Here is a 19,504-nt window from a genome sequence, read left to right on the forward strand (position 1 = left end):
CTTGAGCACAGGCGGGAGAGATACATAATAATTTACACATGGAAAATAGTAGAGGGGCTGGTCCCAAACCTACACACAGAAATAACAGCACATGAGACCAGAAGGCATGGCAGGATGTGCAGAATACCCCCATTGAAGAGCAGAGGTGCAACAGGTACTCTGCGAGAGAACTATCAACATCAGAGGCCCTAGATACGCTTCCACTACACATAAGGGGCGTAACTGGACGACCCCTCACAGTGTTCAAGAGAGAACTTGACAAACATCTCCAAAGGATACCTGATCAACCAGGCTGTGACTCATATGTCAGGCTGCGAGCAGCCGTGTCCAACAGCCTGGTTGACCAGTCCAGCAACGAGGAGGCCTGGTCGATGACCGAGCCGTGGGGTCGCTGAGCCCCGGAATCACCTCAAGGTAAACCTCAAGGTAACGGCTAAGATCACAAATGTAGATACTTATATATAACGTATGTGTATATAGTGTAACAACAGTGAGGCTGTCGTTAGGTAGCTGCTGTGTCACTTGTCAAGCAGTTTTTTTGTGGCCAGTATGTTATTTGGACACCATGCCAGCTTAGTTTATGGTGAACAAAACATATAGATACTTATATATAGCGTGTGCAAATGGTGTAATAAAGACAATAACAGTATGGTGGGAGGAGGAATGTTGGCGAGTGAGGTGTTGAAGGAGAGAGGGAGGTGGCATCTGCTAGCTACTGTGTCGCAGCCACTCTTGTTGTTTTGACTCACCATACCAACTTAGTGGTTCGTTATGGTAAACACATGTAGATAGGTATATACAATGTATGTGTGTGTAAATGTAATAACAGCAAAAACCTCCTTTGATTGATCGTAGAATATGCATTTCACATACAGTATACGAGTCACATCATTTTTAGCATAGCGATGTTCTGCACATTGAACTATATAAATCCCACAAATTACACACTTTTGAATAATATTACAGCAAAAAAAAGAGAAGAAATGCATGAGAAACATCAAAATAATTGTGAAAAATTATATTCGCGGCAATTGCCGTCCGACAGGGTGGTGGGGTCGAGTGACCCCGAGTTCTCCATCGGTCAGCGCCTATAATTTGCTCAACTTCTCATCTCAGCTACACATACAATATATTTTTTTTTAGTTTCCTGTGATCAGACTTATATTTTAACTATGTATAAGAGAAAAAGATTTTTTTTTTTTTGCAAAGAATTGATTTTCGGCGCACAGCGGGAATGTCATATTTTAAGGCTGCTGACATTCGGTGGTTAACCCTTAAGCTGCTCAGGGCCTTACGGGCATCAACACCGCCAAGTGTTTTTCCTGATCACGGGAAAAATAATAATAAAATCGTAGGTCGCATATTTTGGCCGCAATACGGTGGGAAAATCAGGCAAAAAAAAAAAAAAAGAGGCGTTGACAGAGCAAGTGCCAGAGGTCTGCTCCGACCGAGCTGTCAGGTGGGAGTTGCCACAAAGATTATTACCTAATTATTTCAATGTCTGATTTTTTCTTAGTTTTTTGCAGTAATATTATTCAATATTGTAATGTGATATATTTATATAATAAAATGTGTGAATCATATCTATACTCAAAATTATGGTATGCATATTAGTGATTCAATTATTACGTTCATTAAACAATAAACAAATACTTTTGCTGTTATTATACTATATACACAGGTTATATATAAGTTTCTGCATGTTTTGTTCATCATAACTGTACAACTAAGCTGGTATGGCGAGTTCAGACTGACAGAGGTCGCCACGATGCAAAGACATGCCAATAAGTGGCTCCCAGAACTGAAGGGCAAGAGCTACGAGGAGAGGTTAGAAGTATTAAATATGCAAAAACTAGTAGATAGAAGAAAAAGAGGGGATATGATCACTGTATCCAAAATAGTAACAGGAATCGATAAAATTGATAGGGATGAATTCCTGAGACCTGAAACTTTAAGAACAAGGTCATAGATTTAAACTTACCTAACAAAGCTGACGGAGAAATATAAGAAAATTCACTTTTGTAAACAAGAGTGGTAGACGGTTGGAACAAGTTAGGTGAGAAGGTGGAGGAGGCCAAAACCGTCAGTAATTTCAAAGCGTTATATGACAAAAAGCACTGGGGAGACGGGACATCACAAGCGTAGCTCTCATCCTGTAACTACACTTAGGTAATTACACACAGCTGATGTGCCCTCCCTCCCTAACAGGTTCAAGGCCAGATGCACTAATATTCATCCTCCAAATATACTGTTTATGGTGTTATTACACTATATACACACATTATATATAGGTACAGTATCTACATGTTTTGTTCACCATAACTGTACAGCTAAGTTGGTATGGTGCCCAAAGAGCATAGTGGCCACCCTTACACAGCATAAGTCATGCAGAAGATGCCACCTCCCTCACCAAAATGGCTTCTCCCAACACTTCTTTTGCTGTTATTACACACAGGATGGTTCAACAGAAATTGCAAGAGGGCCATAGACCAAGACACAAAAATGGAATCAATATAGGAAGAGGCCAAATCCCCAAACATATTAGCGACAAAAAGAAGCAAGAAACAACTTCACGGCAGTGAGGAGACAGGCAGAAAGAAATTTTAAGAAAGGGATAGCGGACAAATGTAAAAGAGAACCAGGCCTATTCTATAAATTCATCAACGGCAAATTGTAGGTACGTAAAGGATAATATTCAGAGGTTGAAAATAAGAAATAGATTGACAAAATTAAAAGGAAATGTGTGAAACATTAAATGAACAGTTCCAAAGTGTGTTTGTGCAAAATGAAATCTTCAGATACATGAAATCTTCAAAGGCATGAAATCTTCAGGCCTAGTAGACGACCGGGCTGTGGGGACACTAAGCCCTGGAAACACTAAGGTAACTTCAAGGAGACCCAGACACAATAAGAATGCCAGAGAACAACATAGAGCATATAGAGGTGTATTGAGATGAAGAAAAAATACTCAAGGAGCTAAGTAAGAACAAAGCAGTTGGCTCAGGAGTTTCAATATCGGTTCTGAGAGAATATGTACCTGAGCTCAGCATTCCACTTTAAATGATTTTTCAGACATCCTTGCGTACAAGTCCTAGCAAATGTGTGGAAAAAGGTTAACATAGTTACAATCTACAAAAGTGGCAGCAGGGAATACCCACTAAATTATAGACCTGTATCATTGACAAGTGTAATAGTCACTGTTTCTATGATCGAGCCTTACCACATGGTAGGTAGCCACAGAGATTTTATAGGAAAGTGATAGTTAGGTTGACTGCATCTGGACCCAAAAAAGGCATTCGACAGTTCCTCATAAGAGGTTGTTCTGGAAACTGGCACATATTGGAGGAGTGACAGGTAGGCTTCTAACATCGATGAAATTTTTTTACAGAAAAATGAGGGAAGTATTCAGATGCTATGTATAGGACTGGAGAAATGTTACTAGTGGAGTACCATGGGGTTCAATTCTTGCACCGGTAATGTTCACTGTCTACATAAACGATCTACCAGATGGAATACAGAATTATATGAACATGTTTGCTGATGATGCTAAGATAATAAGGAAGATAAGAAACTTAGATGAGGATGCCCTTCAAGACGATTTGGACAAAGAAAGTTTATGGAGCACCACTTGGCAAATGGAATTTAATGTGAATAAATGCCATGTTATAGAATGTGGAATTGAACATAGACTCGACACAACCTAAAATTATGTGAGAAATCTTTAAAGAATTCTGATAAAGAAAAAGATCTAGGGGTGGTTCTGGATAGAAAAATATCACCTGAGGATAGAATTTAAGAACATTGTGCGAGGAGCCTATGTCACACTTTCTAACTTCAGAATTGCTGTTAAATACTGTACATGTATGACAAAATGCTAAAGAAATTATTCATGACCTTTATTAGACCAAAAATGGAATATGCAGTGGTGGTTTGGTGCCCATATCTTAAGAAACACATCAACAAACTGGAAAAGGTCAAAGATGTGCCACTAAGTGGCTCCCAGAACTGAAGGACAAGAGCTACGAGGAGAGGTAAGGGGCATTAAATACGCCAAAACTAGAAGATAGAAGAAAAAGAGCCAGTATGATAACTACATACAAAATAGTAACAGGAATCGTTAAAATTGATAGGGAAGAATTCCCGAGATCTGGAACTTTAAGAACAAGAGGTCATAGATTTAAACTAACGAAATAAAGCTGCCGGAGAAATATAAGAAAATTCACTTTTGCAAACAGAGTGGTAGATGGTTGGAACAAGTTAGGTGAGAAGGTGGGAGACCAAAACCGTCAGTATTGCAATTTCAAAGCATTATACCCGCCAGGGCAGATTACCTGACCAGCACGAAAAGGTGAAGGAAAGGAAATATAAGAAAGACGGTAACTGCAGAAGACTTATTGGCCCATACAGCTCCTATTAATATTTAGATCTAGAAGATATACAAAAGTGCCACACAGGTTAAATGTATGCTATATTGTATTGACGTGCTATATTGAGGGTTATATGGGGTTCCAATTTGTACATACCAGGGCTCTGGTATGTACAAGTTGGATATATAAAGAAAAATGTCATGAAGGTTTGTTCAGTGAATGTAAGGTAGGCTGCTCCATTATTTAAAACATCGCATATCATATTGATGTTTTTCGGTGGTAGATCGGATTAATTAATTCCATTATTTTAAATGGGGAAATTCGGGTTGAAAGACAAGCGTTTCACATAATGAGCTCAGTGCCGGAACGGATTAAATTTGTTTTTCAATGTTCCACTGTATATGTATAAATATAATATAATATAATATAATATAATATAATATATATATATATATATATATATATATATATATATATATATATATATATATATATATATATATATATATATATATATATATATATATATATATATATATATATATATATATATATATATATATATATATATATATATATATATATATATATATATATATATATATATATATATATATATATATATATATATATATATATATATATATATATATATATATATATATATATATATATATATATATATATATATATATATATATATATATATATATATATATATATATATATATATATATATATATATATATATATATATATATATATATATATATATATATATATATATATATATATATATATATATATATATATATATATATATATATATATATATATATATATATATATATATATATAAAATATGGTGGAGAGGACAGGGAGATGGTGAAGAGGACGAGGGGAAAGGGTATTGGTGGGGAGGACGAGAAGATGGGGGGGGGGGAGTTGGGGATGGTGGGGACAATGGGATGGGGGAATGGAGAATGGTGGAGAGGACAAGGGGAGTAGGGGGGAGGGGGGATGGTGGGGAGGAAGAGGACAGGTGATGGAAAAATAGTGGGGACGACAAAGGGACGGTGGAGTGGGAGATGGTGGGGAGGACAAGGGAACGGTGGAGTGGGGTATGGTGGGCAGGACAAGTGGACAGGGGAAAGGTTAATGGTGGGGAGGACGAGGGGATAGAGGAGTGGGAAATAGTTGGGGAGGACGAGGGAATAGGGGAGTGGAGAATGGTTGGGAGGATGAGGGGACAGGGGAGAGGGGAATGGTGGGGAGGACTGGGGGACAGGGAAAGGTTGCTGGAACGTTGTGTGAAAATTTCAAAGCAATCGGTGAAGAACTTTCGGAGATTAGTGATTCTGAACGAACGAACGAACATTTACATTTTTATACATATAGATAAAAGACACACACACGGCTCCCAACACTGTAGGACTAGAGCTACGAGGAGAGGTCAGAGGCATTAAAAATACCAAAACTAGAAGAAAAAGAGGTGATATGATCACTGACAAGATACAAAATAATAACGGGAATTGACAAAATTGATAGAGTAGAATTCCAGAGATGTGGAATTCAAGAACAAGAGGTCATAGATTTAAACTAAACAAAGCTGCCAAAGAAATATAAGAAAATTCACTTTAGCAAACAGAGTGGTAGACAGTTGGAACAAGTTAGGTGATGTGGTGGTGGAGGCCAAAAGCGTCAGTAGTTTCAAAGCATTATATGATAAAGAGGGCTGGGAACAAATCCACAAAGGCCGTGATGAGGGGGTTCGAACCTACGCACGGGATGTTCCCAACAATAACAGGTTCGAACCCTCATCACGGCCCTTGTGGATTTGTTCATCTGATACATCATGCTATTGAGATTTGTGTAACTCTCATCCTGTAACTATACTTTGGTAAATACACTAAATTTCAGGTCATCAGATGTCATAATTCCCAGATCTTTTACATGTTGCTTTCCTTCAATGAGTAAGTCTGATTGCGCCCTGTACCATGTATTTCATTTAACCTTGTATATTGTCATGTCATGTTATGGAATGTTGAATCGGAAAAAATAGACTACACGCTATTTATAAATTATGAGGGAAGGAATTAAAAATAAATAATAGAGTGAGATCTAGGGGTGGTCTTGGATAATAAACTGTCACCAGTGGAACACAAAGAATATTGTGCTAGGAGCATATGCATTGCTTTCCAACTTCAGACTTGCATTTATATATGGATAGTGAAATAATAAAGAAACTGTTCATGACTTTTGTGAGACCAATTGGAATATGTAGCACTTGTATGGTGCCCATATCTTAAGAAGCACATAAATAAACTGTAAAATGTGCAAAGGCATGCTACAAAATGGCTTCCAGAATTGAAAAACATGAGTTACAAGAAAAGGCTAGAGGCATTAAAAGCTAGATCATAGAAGAAAAAGAGGTGACATGATCACCACTTACAAAATAATAACAGGAAATGACCAAATTGACAAAGGCATTCCTAAAACAAGCAACTTCAAGAAGAAGAAGACATAGATTCAAGCTAAGGAAACAAAAATGATTTTGAAATGAATGTCAGGCTAAAAAAATATTAGTTTTTTTTTTTAAAACAGTATAGATGACACACAGAAATCACAACTGCATGATGCATCAAATGAACAAATCCACAAGGGCCATGACGAGGATTCGAACCTGCGTCCAAGAGCATCGCAGACGCTGCCTTAGACAATATATATATATATATTTTGTCAGTCTACACAGACTGTCAGGCTAGACAAACTGCCAAGTCTACCAAGTCAGTCTAGACAACGGTCAGTCTTGAGATGATTTCGGAGCTTAGCGTCCCCGCGGCCCGGTCCTAGACCAGGCCTCCATTTTGTTACACATCTCCAGGAAGCAGCCTGTAGTAGCTGTCTAACTCACAGGCGCATCAGGGTGAAAGAAACTCTGCCCATTTGTTTCCAACTCCACTGGGGATGAAACCCGGAACCTCAGGACTACGAATCCGAAGAGCTGTCCACTCAGCTGTCAGGCCCTTGGTTATCAGTCTGGACAGTCAGTATAGACACAGTCTTGACTGACTGTCAGTATAGACTTTGTCAGTCTCGACAGACTGTCAGTATAGACATTGTCAGTATAGACATTGTCAGTACAGACATTGTCAGTATAGACATTGTCAGTACAGCTGTATAGACATTGCCAGTCTCGACATTGTTAATCTCGACAGACTGTCAGTATAGACATTGTCAGTCTAAACAGTGTCAGGCTAGACATACTGCCAGGCCTGACAGGCTGTCAGGCTAGACAAACTAGGTCTAGACAGTCTAAGCAAACTGGGTCTAGACAGAGGCTAGACCGATTGTCACAGACTGCCAGACTAGACAAAGAGCACTGGAAAGCCAAACATGGGCATATGTCCAACAAACGGCTACTAAAGTTCAACCCAAGTAAATGTAAGGTAATGAAACTAGGCAGTGGAAACAGGAGGCAAGACACAGGATACCGAATGAGAGATGAAGTCCTTCATGAAACGGACAGAGAAAGATCTAGAAACTGATATCACACCAAACCTGTCTCCTGAAATCCACATCAAAAGAATAACATCAGCACTGTATGCAAGGCTGGCTACCATCATGACTGCCTTCAGGAACCTGTGTAAGGAATCCTTCAGAACCTTGTATACCACATATGTAAGATGAATCCTGGAACATGCAGCCCCTCCATTGAGCCTGTACCTTGTCTAGCACAAGATGAAGTTCGAAAAAGTTCCGAGGTATGCCACAAGGCTAATCCCAGAACTAAGTGGCATGAGTTACGAGGAAAGGCTGCGTGAAATGCACCTCACATCGCTGGAAGACAGGAGAGCTCGGAGAGACATGATCACTACCTACAAAACTCTCAGGAATTGACAGGGTAGATAAAGATAAACTGTTTAATGTGGATAATACACGAACAAGGGGACACCAGTGGAAACTGAGTATCCAAATGAGCCACAGGGACGTTAGAAAGAACTTTTTCAGTGTCAGAGTAGTTAACTGATGAAATGCATTAGGCAGTGATGTGGTGAAGGCTGACTCCACACACAGTTTCAAATGTAGATATGAACTTTTAGGCCAGTAGGTCTAAAAGTAGGACAAAGTAGGCCCATTTAGCCCAGTAGATTCAGTAATCCAGCAGATTCAGTCTCCATGTTCAACCCCCCCCCAGCTCACCCTACTGGCCATAGGATGTCATACAGTCTTAAATTGAGTCAAACCCCATTTTATTTTCTTGTAAATATTTAAATGAATACATAATCAACCAGATACAGCACAGATATTATGTTTTGTTATTTACAATTAGTAACTAGCCTGCTCCAGGGCAAAAATTAAAAATAAATGATTAAGCAACTAACACCCACACCTGCTCTAAACATCCACACACACTCCAGATACCATCAACCACTACCGACATCCACACCCATTCCACTCGCAATTTATTTTTATTTATTTATTTATACAGTACTGTATATGCAAGAGTGCTTACATTCTTGTACAGCAACTTGCATGCAGTGTTTCGGAAAGTCCTTGATCCTAATTTTCCCTGGAATACGACCCCCAAATCATTTAACAACCACATACCCATTTACTGCTAGGTGAACAAATGCAAGTTTAGGATTGGCGCCAAGTAAATCCTCCCCGGCCAAGATACGAACCCAGACCAAAGTGCTTGCGAACCGTCAGGCGAATGTGTAACCACTTTGCCATGGGGACTGCCTGAGGAATAGTGCCTTCCAACTAGTGTAATGACTGTGACAAGGTACAGTCATTACACTAATGATGCCCAAACCCACTCCATACACCCACACTACTGACATCCACATCCACTCCTGACACTTATGTCATACTTTCCTCACTGCCTCTATCCCTCCCTCACTTCCTTTTCCCCCCTCACTGCTCCTATCTCTCCATCAGTGCCTCCATCCCTGTTTCTATTTTCACCGCACTAACAAAACCTCCACCTCACTCCCGCCATCCATCCCTCACCCAGGTTGGTATTAACACTTGTGTTGCTAAGGGCTATTTGGCCTTTGTCACCCACAGGTGCATAAAAATTGGTTTTAAAATGTTTCTCCTTAACCTTTCGTGTTCCCTGATCACGGGAAAAATAATAAACAAATCGTAAGTAGCATACTTTGGCCGCAATGGGTCGTGGAAGTCTGGCAAAAAAGAGGCGCAGACTCAGCAAGCGTCGAGGCAGTTCTGCTGCCGAAGCTGTCAGGTGGGGGATGAGGGGGGGTGGGGTGCCACAGATATAATTACCTAATAACTTCAATGTCTCTGATTGATTTTGTCTACGTTTTTTTGCTGTAATACTATTCAATATTGTATAGTGTGATATATTTACTTAATAAAATATGTGAATCATCACTGTACTCAAAATTATGGTGTGCATATTATTGATTCAATTATGATGTTCATAAAACAGTGAACAAATACTTTGTTGGTTATTACACTATATTCCTCCTCCCACCATACTGTTTTTGCTATTATTCGCTATATACAGACATTATATATAAGTATCTACATGTTCTGTTCACCATAACCATTCATCTAAGCTGGTAAAGTGCACAAAGAGCATAGTGGCCACCCTTATACAGCATGACAAGTCAGAAAGATGATGCCACCTCCTTCACCAAAATGGTTTCTCCCAACATTCCTTTAGCTGGTATCACACTATATATAACCGTTATATATAAGTATCTACATTTGTGTTCCCCATAGCGAACCACTAATCTTGTACGGTGACAGCAGACAGTAACAGGTGGCAACCCACAGCTCATGCTCTTTCCCTCCCTCCCATCCTCACTGGTTCAAGGTCAGATGCACTAACATTCCTCCTTCAAGTATACTGTTTGTGGTGTTATTACCCTATATACACACATTATATATAAGTATCTACATGTTTTGTTCACCATAACTGTTCAACTAAGCCAGTATAGTGCCCAAAGAGCATAGTAGCCACCTTACCCAGCATGACAAGTCATGCAGATGTCGCCACCTTCCTCACCAAAATGGCTTCTCTCAACTCTCCGTTTGCTGTCATTACACTATATATACACGTTATATGTACAGTATCTACATTTGTGTTCACCATAAGGAACCATTAAGTTGATATGCCGAGTCAAACAGCAGCAAGAAGTGACCACCACACACCAGCTACCCCGCTACTGGCTGCAACTCCCTCCTCACCTCACCTGACTCGCCAACATTCTCTTCCCACCATACTGTTTTTTTTGCTTTTATTCACTATATACAGACGTTATATGTAAGTATCTGCATGGTTTTGTTCACCGTAGCTAACGACTAAGCTGGTATAGTGAGTCCAGACAGTAAAAGGTGGTCACACAGAGTCAGCAGATAACGCTACCTCTCTCCCCACCAAGATTACTCCTACTACAGCGCTAATTATCACAACAATCCTGCTATTATCAGAATCCTGGACATTTTTATCACAGTCAGGGGTCTTCTGTAATACTATTATCGCTAAATAATAACATGTACATATATATTTTGACATTTTTGGGCGATGCTGTGGTCCCATGAACAGCAGTGCTATGAGCTCATGCTGTGTGCATCAGCCATGGTGGCTCACTCAGTACCGAGGCCCTAACACCCAGGAATGTTGCCCACAATTAAAAAAAAAAATGACGCCTGTTTACAAGAGCCCTGATGAAGGTGAGGCCCTGTGTATCCGCAGGCCGTTTAAATCTTTTCAACACTCCCGCTACACATAAGGGGTACAACAGGCCAGCCTCTCACAGTGTTCAAGAGAGAACTTGACAAACACCTACAAAGAATACCTGATCAACCAGGTTGTGATTCATACATCAGACTGCGAGTAGCTGCTTCCAACTGGCTAAATGACCGGACGACTAACCGGCCGTTGATCCCAAAAACCTCCACAAGACAGCCACAAAGTTATTCCCGTGTGGCTCTTCACCTAATTTCAACTGAAAAAATGCAACTTCTCCGGGCATTAACACTACAACTAAACCAAAAAGAGGTCGAGATAGTTTACTTGAATTTTTGCGCTTCTTAGATGCTAATTAACAATGTAAAACGAAAAAATGTTCAAGAATTTTTGTGAGTTCACCAAGGGATAGTCAGCTATTTATTAACAGGTGATAGCCCACGGGTTAATTAAAGCAAATTTAAGTACAGTACTCACCCTTTAACACGCTGAACCTCGGTTTCACCTCGAATCCCTCCTCGAGGATTTAGCAAAATACTGAGGCATTTTAACAGTTGCAAAGGGTCAATCTTGGGCTAGAATGAGAGAAAAATGCATTATTAGAGAGGAAACTTTTATCACCAACAAAAACTGCTTAAATTGCATTGATATGGTTGAGAAGTTAATTCCTTAAATCTACAAAGTAGGATGACAAAAACAAAGTTAATCCCAGTTGCCATCCATAATTTGACAGTAAACATTCTGATGACAAGTGTTCATTAGGAAAGTCATGGATATTCCTAATGAAACAGCAAGCTAAGATCTTCTATTTTACGGCAGTGCATCTGAAACCTGACCCAAAACTAAATTATTTGAGGAGCTTGTTATTTGTTTCAATTAAAAATGAATTTTGTTTAGTGCTAGGTTACGAAGTTATAATCATGTTAGTAACAGGATGAAACTTAATCTAACTATATACCAAAGCCTTCACATATGGCAGGTTGACTGGTTTTCAAGTACATATATTTCAGCATCATTGGACTTTTCAACCTGACCATCTCAGATTATCATGAAATTTGGTGGGATGCTAGAAGCCATGAAGTAACTTTCATATGCAAAATTTTAGTGCTCAGTAATGCACAATATTCATACAGCAGGGCTGCCAATATGAAGAAAGTACCCAGTACTAAATTTTTACTTACAAGCACAAACAAAACAAAAAAATCATATCAGTTTCTAATTGAGGTAAAATCTTCATATTGTTCTTGCTTTGAAGCTAAGGAAGCATTGTTTTCATTAAAACACTTTTATATTAAATATTGAATTTCGAATTTCAAGATCCCATGACATGAGCTTTGACCTTGAACATAGAAAAAGGTGTATAAATTTTTTTATGTTTTTGTTTGAAGAAAAAAAAATAATTATGAATCATATGTTATACAGTTAAATGACTTTTCTCTCTCTAATATAAGTTTCAATTTGGAATGGCTTTGAGAACAGAAGTAATAAAAAAACTACTCATATGATGGGGATGGTTAATTGTGAGAGGGTCAGAGAGGAAAAGACAAGAAAATGGGTTCAATATCAAAAGAGGCCTAACCCGCAAACATTTCAGCATTACAAACAAGCAAGAAACAATTACACAAAAATGAGAAGAGAGGCAGAAAGGAACTTTGAGAAAGGTATAGGGGACAAATATAAAACAGATCTAGGCCTTTTATATAAATAATTAAAAGCAAGCATGTAAAAGATAAAATCCAGAGATTGATAACGGGGAACAGGTACATTCATTCGACTGGCGGTCTGCTCCACCTGCACTGACAGGTTGGATTTGCCACAAAGATATTATTACCTAATTATTTCAATGTCAGATTTTTTTTGCAGTAATATTATTCAGTAGTATTATATAATAAAATGTGTGAACCAACTGTACAACTAAGCTGGTATGGTGAGTCAAGACAATAATTGAGGTCGCCACACAGTCAGCTGACACTCATTCCCCCTCACTTGCCAACATTCCTCCTCCCACTATACTGTTTGTGTTGTTTTTACACTATACACACACACATCATATATAAGTATCTACATGTTTTATTTACCGTAACTGTACAACTAAGCTGGTATGGTGTCCTAACAACATAGTGACCACAAAAAACTGCTGACAAGTCCAGACGACACCACCGCCCTCACCAAAATGGCTCCTCCCAACATACTCCTTTTGCTGTTATTACACACGTTATATATACTGTAAGTATCTACATTTCACCATAACGAACCGCTAAGCTGGTATGGTGAGTCCAGACAATAATAGGTGGTCACACGAGTCAGCAGACGATGCTACCTCCCTCAGCATTACTCCTCCCACCATACTACACACAGTGGTAATTATCACCATAATCCTGCTATTATCAGAATCCTGGTCATTTTTATCAGTCGGGGGTCTTCTGTAATACTATCATCGCTAAATAGCACCAGTTAAATATATATTTTGACATTTTTAGGCGATGCTGTGGTCACAAGCCAAACAGCAGTGCTGTTAGTTCATACTGTGTGCACCAGCCTTGGTTGCTCACTCACTACTGAGGCTTTCACACCCCGAGAATGTTGCCCACTTTTTTTTTTTTTTAAATGGCGTCCGTTTACTAGAGCCCTGATAAAGCTGATGTGAACCCCGTGTAGCAACGAGACATTTAAATCGTGCGCGGGACCCTCATTCGAGTATGTATGATGTGCTCCATTCCGTGAAAGTTACTCCCATCACCTATGTAAGTATTGCACAACATAAGGGTTGATATTCCAGACATCCTTGTGCACAGGAATCTTAACAGATACAGTATATGGAAAAAGGCAAACTATGCCAATTTATAAAAATGATAGTCGAGAGGAACCTCTAAATTATACCCAAGTCATTAACAGGTGTGGTAGTCAACACTAAAAAAAAAAAAAAAATTAAAGCCAAATGGGTTGAACACCTAGAGAGTAGTGATATAATAATTATATGAACATGTTTGCGGATGATGCTAAGATACTGGGGAGGAAGATAGGAGACAGACGATTGTAATGCCCTTCAAGTTGATATTGATAAAATAAGTGCTTGAAGCATCAAGTGGCAAATGAAATTCAATGTGAATAAATGCCATATTATGGAATGTGGAATCGGAAAAAATAGACCACACACAACTTGCAAATTATGTGGAAAGGAATTACAGAAATCCAATAAAGAACGAGACCTAGGGGTGGTTTTGGAAAGTAAGCTTTCGCCATAGGAAAACATTGTGAGAGGAAGCAGGTATCAAGCAGACTGTATGCATCGGTCAGACTTCCTTTTAAATATATGGATGGTGAAATACTAAAGAAACTGTTCATGACTTTTGTGAGACCAAAACTGGAATATGCAGCAGTTGTATGATGCCCAAATCTCAAGTAGCACATAAATAGACTGGAAAAGATGTACTGTAACGGCATGTTATAAAATGGCTTCCGGAACTGAAAAACAAGAGTTACAAGGAGAGACTAGAGGCGTTAAACATGCCAAAACTAGAAGATACGTAGAAGAAAGAGAGGTGATATGATTACCACTTACAAAATACTAACAGGAATAAAACAAATTGACAGAGGAAACAAGCAACTTCACGAACAAGATGACACAGATTCACGCCAAGAAAACAGAGGTGCTGAAAAAATATTTGAAAATTTTCTTTTGCAGAGTGGTAGACGGTTGGAACAAACTAAGTGAGAAGATAGTGGAGGCCAAAACCGTCAGTTTCAAAGCGTTATACGACAAAGAGTACTGGGAAGACAGCACAACACAAGCGTAGCTCTCATCCTGAAACTACACTTAGGTAATTACATGCAAATTTTGAAATGCTTTTATTTATTTTATTATTTATTTATACAGTGAATATACGAGTTCTTACATTCTTGTACAGCCACTAGCACGCATAGCGTTTTGGGCAAATCCTTAATCCTAATTTTACACGTACACACATCATCCCCAGGAAGCAGCACATAGCAGCTGTCTAACTCCCAGGTACCTATTTACTGCTAGGTGAACAGGTGCATCAGGGTGAAAGAAACTGCCCATTTATTTCCTCTTCCACTGGGGATTGAACCCAGACCCTCAGGACTACAAACACTGAGCACTGTCCACTCAGTCGTCAGGTCCCCCAAATACCAATCAAATCAAATACTAGATCAAATACCAATCTTCACATCAGGATGTGACCCTCTGAAGTGAATATACACTACAGCAAGACTATTTAAGACTAGCCCCACCTGTATGTGCTCTTTTTGCACCATCTCTTCTAATTGTCACAAAGCCCTTTTTGCCAGGAATAATTCTGGTATCAATACAGTAAAAGTGCTTCACAGTCTCAGCAATATTTTTCACATTTTACCCAATTTGACGAACAGTTTGAAAAAGAGAATGGATATCTAAATTATTATGCTTGAGCTAGGCTAAGCTAGCTCAAGCATAATGAACTAGGCTGCGACTTGATGTCAGGCTGTGAGCAGCTGCATCAGACAGCCTGGTTGATCACACCAGCAACCAGGAGGCCTGGTCAGAGACAGGACCACAGATCCCTGAAATTGTCTACAGGTAGTAAATAGTAAATTTTACTGATTGCTTTTTACTCTCTTTGCCTCTCCTGGGCAAAGACGACAAGAAGTCTTGTTGCTTTACTTCAATTGTTTCTACAGTATTTCTCTATTACATTCTTGAGACAAGGTGAAGGCAGTGTGACCTGGGACAAGGTGAAGGCAGACAGTGACCTGGGACAAGGTCAAGGCAGACAGTGACCCGAGACAAGGTGTGGCTAAGCAAGTGGTGAGGTAGCCACCAACCCAACCACCTAGGGTTTTACTGTATGGAGAAAATCATTCTTCAAATTGAAGATCACAACATTAAGCCCACTACAAAGGCTATCACGAACACTGTGATACCAACACCAACAATATCTGTATAACCGAGTTGAAATAAACAACTATGGCCACAGCCGTGTCTTGTACAAAATGCAACGAAAATGTAGTCTACACAAAATATATAAAGTAGCCCCCTTCTACTTGGGGAGTAGAAGAACTCCCAGAACCCCATCAACCAGGTATCAACCGGGTATCATGTCAATTGTGATCTGCAGTCACACACTAATTGTGTCAAACTTCCAGTTACTTACAAGGAAAAGAGGAATGGCTAATAATGTAACTCAATACTGTATTCTGGATTTTTTATGAGGATAATTGCTTCTTTTTGAAGCAAATGTTCTGAAAAATATTTTTAATAAGAGAATAGAAATTACCTCATTACTGCATGCTCAGAAATTGCAGAGAAATGCATATGAAAGGAACAAGTTACCCAGGTATGTGGAGATACAGATGGACTATATAGCAAAAATAGTGTTAGAGGGTACTAAAGAGCAAAGTGCAAGCACAGATCCAGATGGGCAGACCCAACACAAAAGGTAGTGAGTTAGAACAAAAATCTGCAGGATCCCCTCCCAAATCTATCAGTAAAGAGCCACCCAGAGTGTAGTGTAAATAAACCATGATAATCAAACAAAGCATGAATGTGGAACTTGCTGATATGATGCACGGGGTGTGTGTGTAAATATGGGCTATCAAGAACAACTAGTGGTACATGCAAATATAACCACCCAAAAACTACAGAAATATTCTAAATACAGGAACATGTTCTGAAAATTGTGAATATTTCCACCCAAAACTGTGTACAAATTCACTAAACAAGAAGTGTAGTGTTTTAGCAAAGATTAAAGATTACCCAGCTTTTCCATCAACCAGGATGCCTGGTCAGAGACTGAGCCATGGGAACATTGATCCCTGAAATCAATGTGAGGTAACCCCATCCCTCTCAGTAGTCCTATAATGATTCACAAGGGCTTGGCATGGGTTGAATTGGATGGGCCTATTCAGGCTGCTAGCATCAAGGAGGCTTCACAAAAACCCTCCCAGAAAATGTATTTATTGTTCTTGTACATAAATCACCAGATGCAAGTCCCCAGCTGTTTAAAAGACTAACTAATAAAAATAGAATAGTGTACTGTACTGCTTAAAAAAATCCAGTTTCCATCTTGATCTGTGCCACCTATCTATGGCATATTAAATAACAAATGGGACAAATGCTGTAGCATTATTTCAGAGAGAATCCCTGAAAACAGTCTCAATGAACAGTAACATACAAATGAGCTCTCAAAGGCTTATAGCAGATTTGCCTTAACCAACGGATAGTCGACCTAACAAGAAGAAAATATCCTAGACCTTATTTTCGGAAAGTGATACACTAATAAACGTATTGATTATAAATACAGCACGTTATTCAGATCAAACTGTAATTGAAATTCAGACAAATACAGAAAAAATACTTTTCTTAAATCCAAGAGGAGAATAATTCAGCAAATTCAATTTTGATAATAAACTTATTAACTTGGAACTAATAAATCACAGACCTCACACACAAACAAGCTAGGAAGAACAGTTAAATAATGCAAACTTGGGATGCCTCATGAGAATATGCAAAGTGGTACAGTACTAGACAAATACTTAAGTCACACATCACAAAATAAATAATGTAGAATGCAATGAAATCAATTCTTTATAAGTAAGAATCACAAATCACAAAACTACCCAAAAGCTGTACTCTCTTCCAAAAATGACACGGAAGACCATGTAGGGAAATTGAAGCTATTGAACTAACACTGCAACAATCATGTATAAATTTACAAGTCAGAGAGAGCAAAAATACACTAGAGAAATTGAGTGGACCTTAATATTTTTTGTTATGTATACTGTAGTCTCAAGCAAAAATTACATCAGGTATTTTGCCCTGCACAAGGGAGATCTAACATTCACCGATTGTAACAAAGAAATGAATGAATACTAAATACACAGAAGATTGGCAACCCAAAACAATTTTCAAGAACATGATCCCTACCAACTTATGATACAATGATACCTGTACTTATATTCGATGTCACCCTAACCCCCACTGTACTTTGAAGTAGACCAAAAAACAGTTCCTAAACAAGCCATGGAAGCCAAGCAAAACATCAATGAAATATACACAATGTAAAGCTTTCTACAAACTTGACTATGGTGTAATTGCAGACAAAACTGCACAAAAGGAATAACTCTCAAAGTAGGAGTATGATCATTTAATTTCTTAACTAAAAGAACCCAAAGAGTAATAACCAACCAAATAAAATGTCTTATCGTCACCTGTGAAATGCTGTCTCCCAGTGTACCGTACTTCCTCCAGTACTTTTTTTCATTCTCACATCAGATATAAATAAGGAGACAAACTTTGCAGACCACACTAGGATTTTTATGAGTTGAAGCTGCACACAACATAGAAAACCTCGAAACTGATTATACCAAATCATTAAATAGGCTACAGGAAACAACATGATATTCAATAAACACATTCCAGCTCCTTTGTCATGTTAAGAAATCAGAACAAGAGCCATATAAATAATGCAAACACCCTTTGGTTACTTTGTGAAGGTTCTGAGGATCAATGTCACCACTTCAACGTGCCTTGTTTGTGGTCTGCTATATAAAAAAATGCAACTGAAAGACCCAAGAACTATCATTTCAGAAGAGAGTACTGTACATTTAAAGAACAATAAAGTAGCTGTTACAACTGTAAGAAAAATGACAGATTGGACAACAAGAATCTTTCAAAACAAAACAAAAATGCCAAACCAATGATGATGCTTTTTATTAAGACACTAATGCTATTTATATTGGAATATTATTGCACATAATATAGTCTCATTAAAAGCTGAAGTTTCTGACCTGGAGAGCATGCAAAGAACTTTTACTGTCTGAATCCATTTCATAAAATATCTAAATTACTCTGTACACTTTGGTACTGGTGCCAAATTAACAGCACACTAAAATAATTCTCTGCAAGGTCAGTATGCATGGCAGAATGTGCAAAACAACCCCAAAGAAAAAATAAAGTGCACCGAAAATATTAAGAGAATTCTATAAAACTGGGAGCAAAAAACTTTTCAACGCCTTATCTCTAAACTAGCTGATCTCTCTCACTGTTTAAAAGTGAACTTGATAAATGCCTCCAAAGGATACCTGATCGACCAGGCTGTAATTTATGTCTATCTGCAAGCAGTGGCATCCAACAGCCTAGTTGACCAGATCATCAACTACAAGGCCTGGTCAGAGACTGGGCCACGGGGACATTGATCCTCATAACCTTAAAAAATGTAAAATAGCTAAATGCTTGCTTGGAACCCTCAAAACCTTGCAAACAAATTGTACCTGGCACCCAGGTAGAAATGGACTCAATACAGTCAAGCCAAGAGAAACAAACTAAACAATAACCCAAAACCTGTCAATACAGTATTATAAATATGGGTACTGTACAGTATATGTAAATATGGAATATTGGGAAGAACAAATG

The 19,504-nt window shown here is 38.6% G+C and overlaps 1 protein-coding gene across 4 annotated transcripts in view; it reads right to left on the reverse strand.

Moving 5' to 3' along the window:
* Positions 1-19,504, reverse strand: part of LOC123771001 (enolase-phosphatase E1) — a 120,659-nt gene that overhangs the window by 96,832 nt on the left and 4,323 nt on the right. For all 4 annotated transcript variants that reach the window (XM_045763190.2, XM_045763189.2, XM_045763188.2 and 1 more), the window contains exon 2: positions 11,569-11,666. In XM_045763190.2, coding sequence (XP_045619146.2) covers positions 11,569-11,666 — 98 coding nt within the window. The remainder of the gene's footprint in view (positions 1-11,568; positions 11,667-19,504) is intronic.

Source organism: Procambarus clarkii, chromosome 65 (assembly GCF_040958095.1).
Source record: "Procambarus clarkii isolate CNS0578487 chromosome 65, FALCON_Pclarkii_2.0, whole genome shotgun sequence".
Classification (NCBI taxonomy): Eukaryota; Metazoa; Arthropoda; class Malacostraca; order Decapoda; family Cambaridae; genus Procambarus; species Procambarus clarkii.